Source organism: Pogoniulus pusillus, chromosome 14 (genome assembly GCF_015220805.1).
Source record: "Pogoniulus pusillus isolate bPogPus1 chromosome 14, bPogPus1.pri, whole genome shotgun sequence".
Classification (NCBI taxonomy): Eukaryota; Metazoa; Chordata; class Aves; order Piciformes; family Lybiidae; genus Pogoniulus; species Pogoniulus pusillus.
Genome location: NC_087277.1, coordinates 7,056,340 through 7,073,441, shown reverse-complemented (window position 1 = coordinate 7,073,441; position 17,102 = coordinate 7,056,340). Strand labels below are relative to the sequence as shown.

Genomic DNA, 17,102 nt, shown 5'->3' with positions numbered 1-17,102 from the left:
AGCTGCGCCGGGCCCTGCCGGGGAGGGGGGCGGGGCCGGGCTGGGCTTTCCGCCGCCTTCCGCGCCGCTGGGGCCAGGGGAAGCCGGAGCTGGGGTGAGCGGAGTGTGTGCGCAAGGGCCGTGTCTGTGGCTTGGCGAGCCCTGCGGGTGCCATCCCGCTGCGGAAAGCGGCAGGCACGGCCCGCGCCTGGCTCTCTCGTCCCTGGGCGGCCAGGCTGCCGTGCAGGCGGCCCAGGGGAGCTGGCCCTGCGCCCCCTCGGTTGTCTGCAGACGGGTTCATTGCTCTGCCTTCTCTGGTGCTGTGCTAGCCCCTCTCCTTTGCTAAGATAAGAAGAAATACGCGCAATTTGCCTTTTAATGTACCACAACGGTTAATTTAGAACTACTGACCCAGAGACTGTAGTTTTATTAGGCATTGGCATACTTCGGGAGGCTTAACATCTGTTTACATTGTTTGCCTGTGCTAAGAGTCAGCATAAGCTCTCTGCTCGAAACTGAAAAGCGTGTAATAAACATTACAGTAGCGTGTCCCCTCCCACGACAAAGAGGAAATCAAATTTCACTGCAGTCTGGGAAAACGACGTCTTCCCGAAACACGGGATTGGCCAAACCTCTCCTGTCCAGCTCGAACCAAGAGCGCACCACGCACTGAGCAGTTAAGGAACGGAACCGAATGCCTGTATTTTAGGCAGGCAAAGGGATGTGCTATGCCCACCTAAATGGTAATTGGAGACGGCTGTCCTCCTACGCAGGTACAGCGTTTCTCTGCCAGAGACAACTTCAAGCAAACCTGCGGGTTCTTGCCAGGTAGCTGTAACCGGTCAGAGCGCTCTGGGGTCATTTAAGCAAATAGCCAGCCGTCATACTGGTCTTTCTGCGTGCAAACAGACATGGGCAACATCTGCTTCCAGGGAGGTCAGCTAGTGTTAAGAGAGAAAACTGAAAAATAATGCATTTAATTGCTGTTCTAGAAAGTAACATGTTTGAATGGGAATATGTTTTAAAGTACTTAAAAGGATGAAAAGTGGCAAAAAAAATAGGTGATTATTTTCCATAGCATCTGAGGATCAGATCTGAATGGAGTATCAGTGTACTTGGCACTGATGAGGTCCTACCTTGAATGTGTCCTTTTGTTCTGTGTCCTCAGAACAAGAGGACACAGTCTCAAACTGTGCCAGGTTTAGGCTGGCATTAGGAAGAAGTTCTACATGGAAAGAGTGATTGCCCATTGGAACAGGCTGCCTGGGCAGGTGGTGGAGTCACCATACCTGGAGGTGTTTAAGAGGAAGCTGGATGAATCAGTGCCATCATTTAGTTAATTAGAAGGTTTAGGTGATAGGTTGGACTTGATGATCCTAGAGGTCTTTTTCAACCTGGTTAGTTCTATGATCCTGTGATTATTAGGTCATTTTTGGGGCCCCCCACTACAAGGAGGATATTGAGTTGCTGAAGCAGATTCAAAGAGGAGCAACAAAACTGGTGAAGGGTCTAGAGCACATCTTACAAGAAGCATCTGAAGGAACTGGGGTTGTTTAGCCTGGAGACCTTCTCACTTTCTACAGTTACCTGAAAGGAGGTTGGAAAGAGATGAATGTCAGCCTCTTCTCCCAAGTAACAAGCAACAGGACAGGAGGAAATAGCCTGAAGTTGCACCAGGAGAGGTTTAGGCTGAATATTAGGAAACACAGAAAGGGTTGTCAAGCCCTGGAAGAGGCTTCTCAGGGAAACAGTGGAGTCACCATCCCTGGATGTATTTAAAAGTCCTGTATATGTGGTACTGAGAAACACAAGATTAGTGGTTATCTGGCAGTGTTGGCTTAATGGTTGGACTTGATGATCTTAAAGGATCCTTCCAAGCAAAATAATTCTATGAATCTGTTCTATGCATCTATGATTGTGACAGTAGTCTGTCATTAAATCCATCTTTCAGCTGTCTTAGGGGACAGCTGTGTATGCTCTTGAGTATCTTGGACATAGATAGACCCAATTCACTGGTCTTTATCCATTCCTGTATCACTGTATTGGTGGGTTGTCCCAGTTCTTCTAACTGCATAGTTTCATAATTTAAAAAGAGATGAAAACAGTGAGTTTCCAGAGTAAAACCTTAGAAGATATTTATTTCTTTTTTGGTCAGGTAGCTTTTTATTTTCCCTTATTTTTTGTTTGTTTGTTTGGAGGGGGAGCACAGGCAGTTATTTCTTATTCTAGGAATGCTTTCCCCATTCCATTATGCTAGGATGCGGAATCTGCAATGGTAACAGCTGCTGTTGCAAAGTGGAGATGAAAAGGAGAAACAAGTAAATAAGAGCTTGAACTAATCATCATTTTGAACTAAGTGCAAAGTAAACTATAACCCAGAGCAGAGTGTTAAATACTGTTGTGATGAGATACCCTTTCTTGGTAAATAGTATCATCACAGACAAGTTGTAATGTGATTGGTATGGCAAAATATGTTCAGAAGGCTGGCTAGCAGGCAAAACAACAGCACAGATTTCTTCATTGTGCGGAAGAAAGCGTTAATTGTGTGAGAAACTATTGCAGTACCATTCTGTTAATTTGATTTCACTTTTATGCAATTCTTTTAAAGCATCTTTAATACATTTTAAATGTTAATGTCTATAAGAATATTACAGCAGTACTGAGAAGTTGCAGTGTCACAACACCCTCACTGTAAAGAATTTCTTCCTAATACCTAATCTAAATCTACCTTCCTCAAAGCTTTCTTGTAGGTCCCCTTCACATACTGGAAGGCTGCTCAAAGGTCTCCCTGGAGCCTTCTTTACTCCAGGCTGAATAGCCCTAACTCTTTCAACCTGTCCCCATAGGCAAGTTGCTCCAGCCCTGTGATCATCTTCATGGTTGTCCTCTGGACTTGCTCCAGCAGTTCCATGTTGCTCTTATGCTGGGGTCACCATAACTACTCCAGATGGGGTCTCATGTAAATAGAGAAGACCACCTCTTGGCGTGTATGAGTTCAGCTCTGGTTTTGAGATGCTAGGTAATACTATCAGAATTAATGACCATAAAACTGTTGTGACATGGATTACTTTTAAGTGAAAGCTGTTCTTTATCAAAAGAGCTTTGATGTAGGCCTGGTAACAAGAGTTTCTTTTACAAGCTGGCACCTGTAGCTTGGCAAGAAAAAGATCTCTGCTCCTGATTCTCGAAACTTGCTATGTGTCAGACTTTTTTAATCTGAATGTGTTGCTTTTGGGCAAATGTTGTGCTCTGTGGTTATCACCATGAAGTTTTAGCACCAGACATGCTTAAATATGAAAAATTATCTGGCATACAAGAAAGAGAAAAGGGTAGGGTTTTCAATTAGAACATTTGGAAATGAAACTATAAACACACGACAGGAGTGTGTCTGAAAATGCTGAGGTGTTTTTATGAGTTTTTCTGAGTTGTATATAGGATACAGAATAAGGTTCAGCAGCATTTAACATCCTAAATTTTATTTGTCAGTATGTTTATTATTCATGGCTGGCTCCTTCTGTCATTGCCTTGGGGCTGCTTTTGAGCTGTTGAATTTTAGCCTTCATCCTGTACATTCATCTTTTCCAATACCTGTTTTTCTGTTACCTCATGGGAATGCAGCATCTGGATTTATAATAAACATGACTGTGACAAGCTTTTTTTTTAATGTATGGATTGCTGCAAACTCAGCAGATGACAATATTGTATACAGTAAAGCTTTCTGCACCTTCCTGGCTATACTGTTACCAAACCCTTAGTAAGAAAATGAATCCTATAACTGTCCATCAGAGTATGTCCTACATTAACTATCTTGTAAGTTGTGTATCATAAGAAGTACACATTTACTGTAGAGTTTAGGATTTTTATGCATGTAGAAGTTAGGTGTTAGCATCTTCTCCCAAGTAACAAGTGACAGGTTGAGAACAAATGTCCAGAAGTTGCACCAGGAGATGTTTAGACTGGATATTAGGATAAATTTCTTCCCTGAAAGGATTGCCAAGCATTGAAACAAAGTTGCCTGGGAAGCAGCTGAGTGACTGTCCCTGAAGATATATAAAAGACATACAGATGTGGCACTTAGTGCTAACAGTTTAGCAGTGGACTTGGCAGTGCTGGGTTCATGTTTGAACTCAATGATTTTAAAGGTCTTTTCCAACCTAAACATTATATAATTCTATGATTTATTTTCACTATATACTGGTGACTTCCATGAGTAAGAGTATCTCTGCAGCAGATATCTATACAGGTATTTAAGTGTCTACTTACAGCAGCAAATACTTTGAGACTGTTCTATATCTAATCTAAGTCTACCTTTCTCGTGCTTAAAGCTTTCTTGTAGGCTTTCTTGTAGGTTGCCTTCACATACTGGAAGGCTGCTCAAAGGTCTCCCTGGAGCCTTCTTTACTCCAGGCTGAATAGCCCCAGCTCTCTCAACCTGCCCCCATAGGCACGGTGCTCCAGCCCTTATATTAGATAATATGGGTTCATACTAAATACAGATTAGATATAGATTAGAAGGTTGCTACCTTCAGCATGTGATAGTTTGTGTGTGGTCATTAGTTGGTTATGAAGGTGAGGCAGAACAACATGACATCAAGAGGACAATGTTTCTGCAGGGAACTTTAGCTTTCTTACTAGAGCTGGAAGAAATCACAGGGCTGAAAATAATCAGTGAGATTTTTGCTATCTTTTCTAGTGTTATCCCAGCTTTGTTTTTCTCTCTTTTGACTTTGAACCAAATTCACATGAGTAAAATCAGATGTTACCTCCTTTAAGTCTTTTGTGTTTTTAAATAGATACCACTTAGTTTACGCAGCATTATTTTGTTGATGCATTTACGCAGCATTATTTTGTTGATGCAGCTCTTTATGGTGTACATGTTAAACAACAGGTTTCATGCTGCTGCAAGGACATGCAAGGGCATCTGCTCAGAGGAGCCTTTCCTCCCTGCACTGTTCATTGAAATCTGCCCTAGTTAGTTGGCATTCTAATCTGTGTATACTCACAGAGCTCACAGAAGCCTTTAAGAGTGGTGTAGAAGTACCATAAATGACAAAACAGGAAGTATAGGAAGTCTGCATGGAGTACTGGAATTGTAACTTCAATTCGAGTAGCAGGAAGAGTGGAGAAGAAAGATATCTTGTAAAACACTGATTATGTGATAGGTGATGTGCTAGGTAGAGGAAGAAAATGCAGTGATGTTTTACAGTGTCTCCTATTATGCCTATGAAAGGACCCACTGCTTCATTTTAAGTATAACACCCCTCTTGTCCTTTCAGTTTTTCTGTCAGAAAGTAAATATATAGGCTCTTGTAAACAACTACATGGTTTTACTTTGGAGATTGCAGGAAAATGAAAGACATAAGGCATTTGGGATTTTTGGGATGCTTTCTTCCATGTTTCCTCATTTACTGTTCTCCTTAGAGAAGGCTGTTACCTTCAGCAATTGATAGCTTGTGTGTGTCCTCAATAATTATAAGGTACAGTAGCTGATTATGAAGATAAGGCAGAACAAACTGACATCAAGAGAGAAATTATATAGGAAGCCTATCTCAGACAAGAAATTAGCTTTGTGACCAAAATTCTGGTTTGTGCAAAAGTATTTCGATTGCTTGAGACACTCTACATATTTTCTCACTCTTACTGATTTCAGGGGGAAATCAGTTATCTGGGAACAAAGAAGTGGTATCCTTACATTGCAATGATAAATTGTATATATTCTTTATGCTTACATAATTTTCTAACTTGATGCTATAGCAAGAGTCTGGTGTTGCTCAGACACACATAATACCTTTGTATAAGTAACTTTCCTTTGTTTTACAGGCCAAAATTAGCACTTAAAATGTCTCAGTCTCTTTCATCAATTGTGTTGTCAATTAGATAATTTTACTGTTAATTCCTATATTCCTTTTCCTTTCTGTTAGTTGTGTGCTAAATGTTTTGAGGTGCTATGCTAAGAGATACATTAGCAATAAAAAATAGCTATAAACAGCTGTAATGTAAAAAGAGTGGATCAGAATATAGGGTAGCTAACAATGTTTATTAGAAAGCAGAGGAAAAAAAATGTGCAGTGGAAAAAAACCTCCAACAACTTTCCTAAGAGAAGAGCTTCTATTAGTATTATTTCCTTCATGGGCAGAAATAACCTTATTGTGCTACTGTCCAGGATAGCTGTTCCTTTTATATATATATATATATATATATATATAATGCTTTTACATTTAGTCAAGCAAATGCTAAAAGGTTGCCTCTCTAAGAGCATGGCTGAAAACATGTTGGCCTCTGAAACCTCCATTCTTACAAGAAAGAAATTGAATTTTCAGAGCTCACATTCTGGTCCTGTAGTTCCTTTATTGCGTTTCATGTTTGTCCTTGGGGGTTTTTATGCTGCTGCAGCTCCCACCTTTACTGTTTCTCTATCACTTCAGCACCTTATTACTTTCCATTTCCTATTTCAGATAAAAAACCCAATAACACCAATTTCTTCACTTTCTTTCTCTTGAAGAAAATTAGAAAAAAAAGTGGAATCAAGTTCAGTATTAGTACCAGTAACTTCTGAAGTCACAATTAGTCTCATGAGAAATAATAGTACTTAAATATTTGTTGGCATAAAATGTCCATGCAATTATGTAGCCTGATAGTAAATTTTCACACTAAACTCCAATGTGTGAGGTCATAGAATCATAGAATCAACCGAGTTGGAGGAGACCTCCAAGATCATCCAGTCCAATCTAGCACTCAGTCCTGTCCAGTCAACTAGACCATGGCACTAAGTGCCTCATCCAGGCTTTGCTTGAACACCTCCAGGGACAGCGACTCCACCACCTCCCTGGGCAGCCCATTCCAATGCCGATCACTCTCTCTGGGAAGAACTTCCTCCTAACATCCAGCCTAGACCTCCCCTGGCACAACTTGAGACTGTGTCCCCTTGTTCTATTGCTGGTTGCCTGGCAGAAGAGACTAACCTCCACCTGGCCACAGCCTCCCTTCAGGTAGTTGTAGACAGCAATGAGGTCATATTAAGCACTGGAATATCTGACACTAAAGATTGTTATTTATCAGTGAAACAGAATCCTGTAGATGCTGTACACAAATACAGAAAGGGTCTTGCATCTGGGTGATTTTTATCAGTAATATCTAAACAAAGTAGGTGTAGAGTACTACTGTATTTATCAGTGAGAACTTTTTTAACATGGAAGCTGATATGCCAGTGAATATTTCTTTTCCTTTAGGCTTAAAACACTGTGATCAGCAGAACACAAGTGGCTGAACCCCCTGAATTACACAAGATATATATACACAATGCTGCTTTCTGAAGCTGTAGTTGGTATATGGAATTACCTGTGCATGACATGCAGCACTACTGAGTATAACTGCAACTAATGGAAGAGTAATAACATGCTTGGAAAAACTTCATGCTCATTGCTGTCTACAACTACCTGAAGGGAGGCTGTAGCCAGGTAGGGGTCGGTCTCTTCTCCCAGGCACAACTTTGTATTTGAGGTGGTGGTGTGTTTCACTTCAAGTCTGGACTGCTGTATGTGTATCCTAAGTGATTCTTCCTCTACTTTGTGATAATGAATTGAAGTTTGTTAAGGTCTCCCTGAAGCATTCTCTTTAGCCCAGAGAAGAGAAGGCTTTGAAGAGACCTTATAGTAGCCTTCCAGTATCCAAAGGGGACCTACAGGAAGGCTGGGGAGAGACTATTTACAAAGTCTTGTAATGACAGGATGAGAAGTAATGGGGCAAAACTGGCAGAGGGGAGATTTAAACTAGATATTAGGAAGAAGTTCTTTACAGTGGGGATGGTGAAACACTGGCAGAGGTTGCCCAGGGAGGTTGTGGATGCTCCCTCCCTGGAGGTGTTCAAGGCCAGGTTGGATGAGGCCTTGAGCAACCTATTCTGGTGGGAGGTGTCCCTGCCTATGGCAGGGGATTGGAACTAGATGATCTTTGAGGTGCCTTCCAACCTAAACCATTCTATGATTATGTTTAGAAATACTTGGAATTGCTGAGAGGGAAGGAGAACAGAATTCAGGCATGACCCATTTACCAAGTGGTAACAAGTCATTGCAGGTTAGCCCATCTCTGGTAACTATTCATGTGCACAGTCTTAGCCCGCAGCATACACAAACGTAATTCAAGTTGGTTTAGCCCTTAGTCTGACAGTTTGGAAGGGATTACATCCTTGAACCCTTAATGAGATAATTTCCATTTAGCAATGCTAGTCCTGCTCATACCACTGATACAGTGTAGCAGTGCTATAGACATAAATGACACCTGAATTATTGCAAGGTTTTGCTTATGCACGACTGGAGAATAAAAGTTTCATTTGATTCCAGCTGTGTTTTGATTGAGAGTATCATTAAAAGATGATTAATTAAGTTTGTGCACTACTTGAATTTTATAAAATATTTTGTGATGGAAGTCTTCTGTTTTGTGGTTTTCCTGACTACCTTGGGCAATGTTGCTAAATTTTTTGTCTGATGTCCTTTTTATGGCCTCCTATTCAAGAATTCAGTATTTGCACTGGTCTCTTGCCTCCAGTGCTCTGAGGAGTCCTGTGAAGCAGGAAGTTGATATTTGTGTTTCATTTTTCATATTAATCATAATTAACCAAATTGAGTGAATGATTCTGGCAGTGCACTAAGTAACCTAAGTCCTATGCCAGTCCCTCAACTAGAGCTATTTTGGGTGCCCACAGCAATGTCTTTGAACATGCTGTTCTGTGCTGCAGCTACTTGTTGGTTTGGGTGGGTTTTGGTTTTGTTTGGGTTTTTTTATTTGGGATTTGGGGTTTGGTTTTACACCCCCCCCCCCCCCCCCCCCCCCCTTTTTTTTTTAATTGCATTGGGTTTCTGTCCAAAGTTGATAGGCAAGAGCAATGTATCAATATTTGTATTATCCAGTTTAATTCTTTTCCATATCCCTAAGAATTGGACAGTGGTAAAGCACTGTGCATTTTGTGACTGAAGGCACATTCTTCCTACTTAAAGACCCTTCAACAGCATCTCTACAGTAGCCCTCAGATCTCCAGCAGTCACAGGATCACAGGATATTAGGGGTTGGAAAGAAGTCCAACCCCCCTCCCAGAGCAGGACCATACAATCTAGCACAGATTAGAGAGGAACACATCCAGAGAGGCCTTGAAAGTCTTCAGAGAAGGAGACTCCACAAACTCTCTGGGGAGCCTGTGCAAGTGTTCTGTGACCCTTACAGTAAATAAGTTTCCCCTTAAGGTAGAACCTCCTGTGCTGCAACTTACACTTACTGCTCCTTGTCCTGGTGCCAGGGAGGCAAGTGAACAGAGCCTGTCCCCCAACTCCTGACCAGCCCTCAGATGTTTATAAACATGTATTAAATCTGGTCTCAGTCCTCTCCAGGACTAAAGAGCCCCAGGTCGCTCAGCCTCTCCTCATCAGGCCAGTTGCTCCAGCCCCCTAAGCATCCTTGTAGCTCTCCGCTGAATCCTCTCCAGCTGATCCCTGTCCCTCTTAAACTGGGGTGCCCAAAACTGAATGCAGCACTCAAGATGTGGTCTCACCAGGGCAGAGTAGAGGGGAAGGAGAACCTCCCTTGATCTGCTGGACACACTCTTCTTAATACACCCCAAGATCCTATTGGCCTTCTTGGCCACAAGGGCACATTGCTGACCCATAGTTAACTTGTTATCCACCAGCACTCCCAGGTCTCCACAGGGCTGCTCTCCAGCAGATCACCTCCCAACCTGTACTGGTGCAGTTTATTATTCCTTCCCAGGTGCAGGGCTCTGCACTTGTCCTCGTTGAACCTCATTTGGTTCCTCTGTGCCCAGCTCCAGTCTGCCCAGGTCTCTCAGCCTCCAGCTCTATCAGCCAAGCCTCCCAGCTTGGTGTCATCAGCAAACTTGCCGAGCAGACTCTGCTTGTCTGTGTCCTCAGCAATGTCATTGATGAAGATGTTGAACAGGACTGAACCGCACACTGATATTTGGGGGACTCCACTGGTTACAGCTCTCCAGCTGGACCTGGCACCATTGATCACCACTCTTTGAACTCTCTCTTGTAACCAATTCCTAATCAGCCTCACTGTCTGCTCTTCCATCCCACACTTCCTGAGCTTGCTCACTAGGGTGTCATGGGAGACCGTGTCAAAGGCCTTGCTAAGGTCAAGGCAGGCTACATTCACTGGTCCATGGAGTGGGGCTGAAAAACACTGTAATACTGTTTTCTGATTGCAGATGATGCCCTCAGCCCTGCAAGGGAAGCCTCACTGCAGCCCACTGGGCAAGACTATCCCAGTGTTGCGGCTTGTAACTCTGGATGACGGTTATCATCGGATCGCCTGTGGAAGCCACGCAGATGCACAGCCCCAGATCCCCAGGTTGTCAGAGAAAGCTGCCAGGCGCCAGCGGGCATGTGGGCGGGAGGGGCAGAGGAAGGGCTCCTCTTCCGCCGCAGCTCGGGTGAGTTCGGATGGCCACCGGTGCCCGGCAAAAGGCGCAGGGTTTCTGTTGCTCAAGGTACACCTGAGCGCCTGTGCCGGCTGGCCAGGCCCAGCGGGGACCGAGCTGCCGCAGCGGGCGGCCGCATGGTAACTCCGCCACTCCCGCACACTTGCGCCTCCCGCCGTGTGCCCGGGCCCGTTTCGCTGCGCGCCCGCCGCCGCCGGCTCCGCTGTTTTCGCTTTCTCTTCCGGCCGGTGCGAGGAGAAAAGATGGCGTCGCGCAAGGAAGGCTCCGGAGCTGCCGGCAGCGGCTTTGGCGCCTCGAAAGGCAAAGGCAAGGCCGCCGCCACAGGCGACTCAGCCGTCAAGCAAGTGCAGATCGACGGGCTGGTGAGTGGGGGGGCTGGGGCTGCCGCTGGAGGAAGGGGCGGGCGGGGAGGCCGCGGCCGCGTGGACCTGCCGGCGGGGGACTGGCCCCATATGTGGGGCGGTGTCGTGGCCCAGCGACAGTGACCGTCCCAGGATCGGGGTCGCCGTGGCGCCCCGAAGGGTAGGAGCGATTTCATCCTCCCGAGCTTCCTAGCCTGTTGCCAGACTTCGTCTATGCACGTCCCTCTCCGCCGAGAAAAGTGACACTGCCCTGGGGAAGCCAAGGCCTGGGCAGGGCAGGAGTAGTTGCTTTTAAATACTCGTGTGCTGACTTGGGCTGTGCTGGTGCCTCGCTTTTCAGCTTCGTTCTTCAAACCTTAGATAGTTGAAAGCTACACGGATAGAAGGACTGGCAGGCATGGCCTGCTTTCCTCTCACCCATTGTGCTTTTTGCTTTCTCTGTTAAGATTTGTTGTCTTTTACTAATAAGAAATAAAAGAAAATGGTGGCTCGAAGGGATTTAGAGAATGAAGCCACCCTAGTTGAGTTGTTCTTTGCAGAACTAAAGCAGAAGAGTGTCTACTGAAATTGGTTCTTGACTTTGCTGCTGGATGTTTCGTGTGCATGTCTCACACGATTGATCTTACTCACGGTGACAGATAGAGGAAAACTGCTTATCAGCTTCATAAGGATAGAAGTGTTTGTTGTTTCTTCATTACCTTTCCCAGGTGTCACCAGAACACTATACAGCGGAAGCATGAGGGAGAGCCAGGATGCCAATAACAAGAAGGAAGATTCTCATTCTGGGGCAAGCTGTGAAGCCCAGTTGACGTTTTTTAGTGACAGTACCCAGTCATGATTGTGAACTTAAAGAAGTTCAGCAAAGCCAGGTGCAAGGTGCTGTGCCCCTCGGTCAGGGCAATCCTTGGTGTCAGTGCAGGCTGGAGATGAAGGGGTTGATAACAGCTTTATGGGGAAGGGCTTGAGGATGCTCATGGATGAAGACTGGGACATGAGCTGGGAGTGTCCTGCTTGCAGACCAGCTATTTCCTGGGCTGTATTAAAAGCTTGACCAGCGTTTTGGGTTCTGTTGTGTTCTGTTTCACTAGCTTGAACCTTGTCTGTTTCCTGATTATTTTTGAGGGATTTGTAGCAGGAAGGTTATGCAAGCATACGGTTACAGTGGCAGTTCTGAATTAGCAATGCCTTTTATGAGGTGTGGTAAGCAAAAGTGGATGGTGTTCTTCATCCAGCTTGACTGCAATATCAAATAAATTTGACTGCATCTAGTTTGTTTTACAACACAGAAGATGACACTTTACTGAATATGGATTCAGAGCCATTGATGTTGAGGAGGTTTGTTAAATAAGGCATCTTTGAGGTGCTCTCTTTTAGTAACTGATCAGAGTAGTCACAAGGAAGTATGTTGTTGCTGGGAAGCCATTTCATTCCTTCCAAATCCTCTCGACATGAGGATATTCTCGGAAAGTAGAAGTAAGGTAAAAGAGTTCTTCATCTAGTTAAATTCTTAAACATTAATGTATTTGTGTTTTGTTTTTTTTTCCTTCTCTTTGGAATCCTAACTTCTTGAATTTAAGTACACATTCAGGAAATTCTGTTCTTCAAAAGTATTATTGAATACAGCATTGACAAAATAAGTTTTTCACGTGCATTACTCTTGCATAACAGTGTAACTGGAGCCATAACAACGTGAAGGTGACACTGTTTTGGGGCAGGGGTGTTGATCTGCTTGAGAGCAGAAAGACTTTGCAGAGGGATCTGTACAGGCTGAGGATCTGATGGGCTGAGGCCAGTAGGAGGTTCAACAGGAACAAGTGCTGGGTCCTGCGCTTGGATCGCAACCATCCCATGCAGCACTATAGGCTCGAGGAAGAGTGGCTGGAAGGGTACGTGGTGAAAAATGGACCTGGAGTTGTTAAATTGACAGCCAGCTGAACATGAACTATTAGTATACCCAGGTGGCCAAGAAGGCCAACAGTGTCTTGGCTTGTATTAGAAATAGTGTGGCCAGCAGAACTAGGGAAGTGATTGTACCCCTGTACTTGGCACTGCTGAGGCCACATGTTAAATACTGGGTTCAGTTTTGGGCTCCTTATTAGAAGAAAGACATTAAGATGCTAGAGCCTGAATAAGTGCATTATTTTTTGTGCCATTAATGGGATGTTTCCTCTTCTATTAAAAACACTGCATGTGAGTTCTCTTTACAATTCTATACACCACACAGAAATTTTGCATACTGTAGAAAGTAGTAACAGTTATGTAGACTTATCAAATTAACTATAAGTTTCTCCTCCTTTATCTTCATAGCTGTTAATGTGGACAGCCTTAAGACCAGTAGCCAATTGCCATTCTGTAGTTGATAAAATGGCTAGAGCTTTCAAGAGGAACCTTCATGGATAGCAGTGGCTGAGGGATACCTGAATCTTTAAGTCATCACATTGAAGATGAAGGTTAGAGGCCATGTTAATACTGTCAGGTAATACTTGTTCAAGTGATTTAATTCTGTGAGTCTTTGAGAATATATTTAGATGTGCTTCTTAGAGCTTGCAGAGAATTTAATTTAAGCCTTTAGATATCCATGTAATTTAAAATACAAACACACATTGGCTAAAACATAAATATGTCAAGAGATGGGCAGAAGTTGTAGGCTTTGTCGCATTTGTATTTGCACCAGGGTAGCCATAGTGTGGGTATTTCTCTGTGTCAGATGTGTGGTCTGGTATAGGTGATCCTGCTCTGGCAGGGGGGGGGTTGGACTAGGTAATGTTTTGAGTTCTCTTCCATCCCCTGACATTCTGTGACTGATTTGATCAGTGATGATTACTTTGAGCTTCATTGCATCATCTCTGATTTGGTGACGGTGGTAGTGTGCCTAATTTAGGTTTGTATTCTTGTCTATGGTGGGTGCAGGTTTTTGATTTTTGATTTTACTCTCTTTTCCAGACATACATAAAAGCATATGGATCAGCCTTTTAAAAAACACCCTAACATTATTGTTCATTAGTTACTCGTAGTTCTAGCATTTAAGTTGCCTGTGCCTTGTTTTCTTATCATCAGCCATCTACCAGCATATGATAGAATTGTATCCCCAGCTATTAATAAGGAAAGCTTAGTTATCTTCTTGGGTGAGGAGCTCTTTAGGATGATATGTTTGATCGTTGCAAGTGAAATAAAGTACCCTCTTTACTGAAAATTGATTTTTGAGGCTCGTCTTACAAATGTTTAAATACTTTTTAAAATGCCAACTTTGGGCATTCTTGAGAAGAAAACGATTCATTTCCTTAGTGTTTGAGTAATTGGTAATAATAGTGAAGACTGTATTGAACTGGCTAAAGATCTTTGATATTTCTTAAGCTGTGAGGATTGTACTCTGACTAGCTTTTCTGTACTTTTCTCCGTTCTCCTTTACCCTTCTGAGGACTTCACAAGAATGCTCAGATAGTGTGTTCTGCCTGCTGTTCTCTGTACAGTTTCTTGATGTTTCAGAGCTGTAAAACAGCATTTTAGAACATAATGTCCTTCAGGCTGCATTGTGTTTTCTGTGTCCTCCAAAGGAATTCAGTGGGATTTTAAGTTGAAGTTTAATCTTCTCGACTTTTCTTTGCCCTGTTCTGCTAAAAATTTAGGTGAGGTTGTGCTGGCACTGAGCATTAGTGGTGAATTTTGTACTGGCGTGATGTGGTCATGGATGCCTTGAGAAGACAGAAATGTTTTGTATTAGCTGAGTGATATGTATATATTTTCTGTTGATCTTCAGGTACAATGAATTGCATGAATCTAACCCAGAGGGGAACTTCTGACACAATCCGAACTTCCATTTAGAAGAGAGCATTGTTATGTAATAGCAAGTTGAAGGGGCAAGAGCCTCCTTGGAACGTAACACTTTGCAGGCTTAGTGAAATACCCACATCATGGTCTGAGGATTAAAATTTCAGTGTGTTTTGTCAATGAATATCAGGTATACTTGCTGATAGAGCACAAACTTTAAATGATTTGTGAGAGTGTGTTGGTGCACTCAGCATCTACTACGTGTCGGGATAAGTATACTCTAGTGAGGCATTTAAAACCAGAACATCTGGTATCGCTTCATGCCGTGAAACTAGTGTGCTGACAAAAGGAGTTAATCTAAATGTGGAGGTGGCTATAATGTGTTGAACAGTATTACACTTCAAGACTTGAAGGGGAAAATATTATTTCAGAACAGCCTTTTTTTTTCTCCTTTTCAATGTGCAAGAAGAAATAATGTGTTGCCCTCTACACTGCTGTCATCAGTAGTTAAACTTTTCATTGTTTTTTGTTCCTGTTCAGTGCATACCAAACTGATGCCTTGCCTTGTAATTATGTATGGGTGTCTGTTGAAAGCAGTAAATTGTGCTCTTGTGATGCTTATTTAACTGTCTTAATACCAAGGAAAAGAGTGTTTCCACCAAATATCCTTCAGATAACTTACTGCGTGTTAATGATTAAAATGTTAAGTCAGAAACAAATGTGATAATAAGCATTAGCTTTGTCCCTTATTCAGGTGTTAAATTTTACTTGGCCACCTATGAATTTAGAGACGACTGACTTTGTTCCTGAGACAATGCATTATGTCCTCTTGCACTTTGAAACATGTTAAATGTTCTCCTTTTGTTTCTAGTTTATTGTAACAAAAATAGACCTTTGCAGCTGACATGCAGCATGGTGTAATTCAGGGAAGCATACAAGATACAGCAGCAGGCCACAGGTAGAAAAAAAAGCAGATACAGATATTGAAAGGCCCTTATGTATAAAATTAAGATCTTTTATGCCCTGTTATTTTTTAGGACTTCTCATTCCACCTTTTGAATAAATGTTACAGACTTCATGAGCAGCCTCCTAAAAAGAGGAGCAAGTCTTCCATTTTTTTTCCTTTATCTTTGAAAAAGGTTGATGGATTTTCAGCTTATTGCTTCTGTACATGGTATGAATTCTTCTAGAGGTGTTTTTTGGTATGAGTGCTTTCTGTGTTATTTTTCCATATTTAGACATGTGCTCAAAATACATGCTCAGTGATGATGCATTTCTGAGCATGCTGTTCTTATGTGCTTGCTTTAGTTTTCAGGCAGCATTAGGATTGCAGAGTTGTGATACCTGCTGTAACATGCTTCAGAAATAATGCTTAACAGTTTGTTACCACATAATGAAATAGAAAGGAAATAAATTGTCAATGTAATAAATTGGACATTTTTTTGGGCTTGTAGAACATTCCTGTTAGCATTTTTTGTAAGACTATCTAGTAATCTAATAAGAAAGCATAGCAAAGACAGTATGACTTGTCTAATTTGGGTAATGTTCTGTAGCAATCATACACAACACTATTTAGGAGTGAGTGTGAGGGTATTCTGGAACGGCTTGTATGTGGCTACTTATTTGAAATTAGCATTTCACTAATTTCTTTTGGCTAGTGTAGTTTTAAAGTCAATATTGAGACTTAACTTGCTGAAGTTTGAAGATGCACTTGAATTTTGCTGTATGCATGCAATCACAGGCTATATATGTATAAATATTTTGTCTTTTACTGGTAAAAATGAGATTTAAGATGTTTGAGCATATAATGTCTTTGGCTTGGTTCTGCTTGAACATCGTATCCTGCTTTGCAGTCCATTTGCTGCACATCCTGTCAGTGCAATATGCAATATATATACCTATTCATATTAAGCAAGTGTAGTGGTCTTTGGTATTTATGATCATGGTTGGAGGTGTATGTTACTTTTTGTCAGTATTTGGGATTTTTTTGATCTGAGGAAACTAAGCAAAGTTATTGACAAAATTCTTCATTAGCAGAGGGATGAGTGTTGAACACTTAACTCAGTTAATTTTTTACTGTTTCATTATTAGAAATGCAGAAAGTATCCATTTTGAATGCTTTTATAACTTTAGATGACAAATGGAGTATTTACTGCAACTATCATCACTTTCTGGGAAAAATCTAAAAGGCTCACTTGTTGGTGCTCTAAGTGATAAAATTAGAATGGTTGCTTTTAATCTCATTGTCACAGTAGCTGTTACTAGAAATAAGAGCTCTTTGGGAAGTGGCTCTCAGTTGGCCATGTCTAGATGGTGGTACAAAAGCAAGTTTACCTGTATTTGAAAGACGGGGAAGCTGAAGCTTATCAAACACTAACTTTCATCTCTTTTCCTCAATTTCATACTTTAAGTCAGAAGGAAAACTGAGTCTCAGTCAAGGCTCGGTTCTCTGGATTACACTACCTGTTATGAGGAGAATCTGTCTCTTGTTGCAGCCCCTTAGCACATAACCAGTGCTTGAATGTGGAAAAAGTTGTTTCATA

General features: G+C 42.3%; 1 protein-coding gene across 1 annotated transcript in view; it reads left to right on the top strand.

Annotated features, from left to right (window-relative positions):
• The first annotated feature begins 10,653 nt into the window (after positions 1 to 10,653).
• EIF3H (eukaryotic translation initiation factor 3 subunit H) overlaps positions 10,654 to 17,102 on the top strand; it is an 83,541-nt gene continuing 77,092 nt past the window's right edge. Inside the window, exon 1 of the mRNA XM_064154178.1 lies at positions 10,654 to 10,791. Within this exon, the coding sequence (XP_064010248.1) occupies positions 10,672 to 10,791 (120 nt within the window). The 5' untranslated portion in view covers positions 10,654 to 10,671. The remainder of the gene's footprint in view (positions 10,792 to 17,102) is intronic.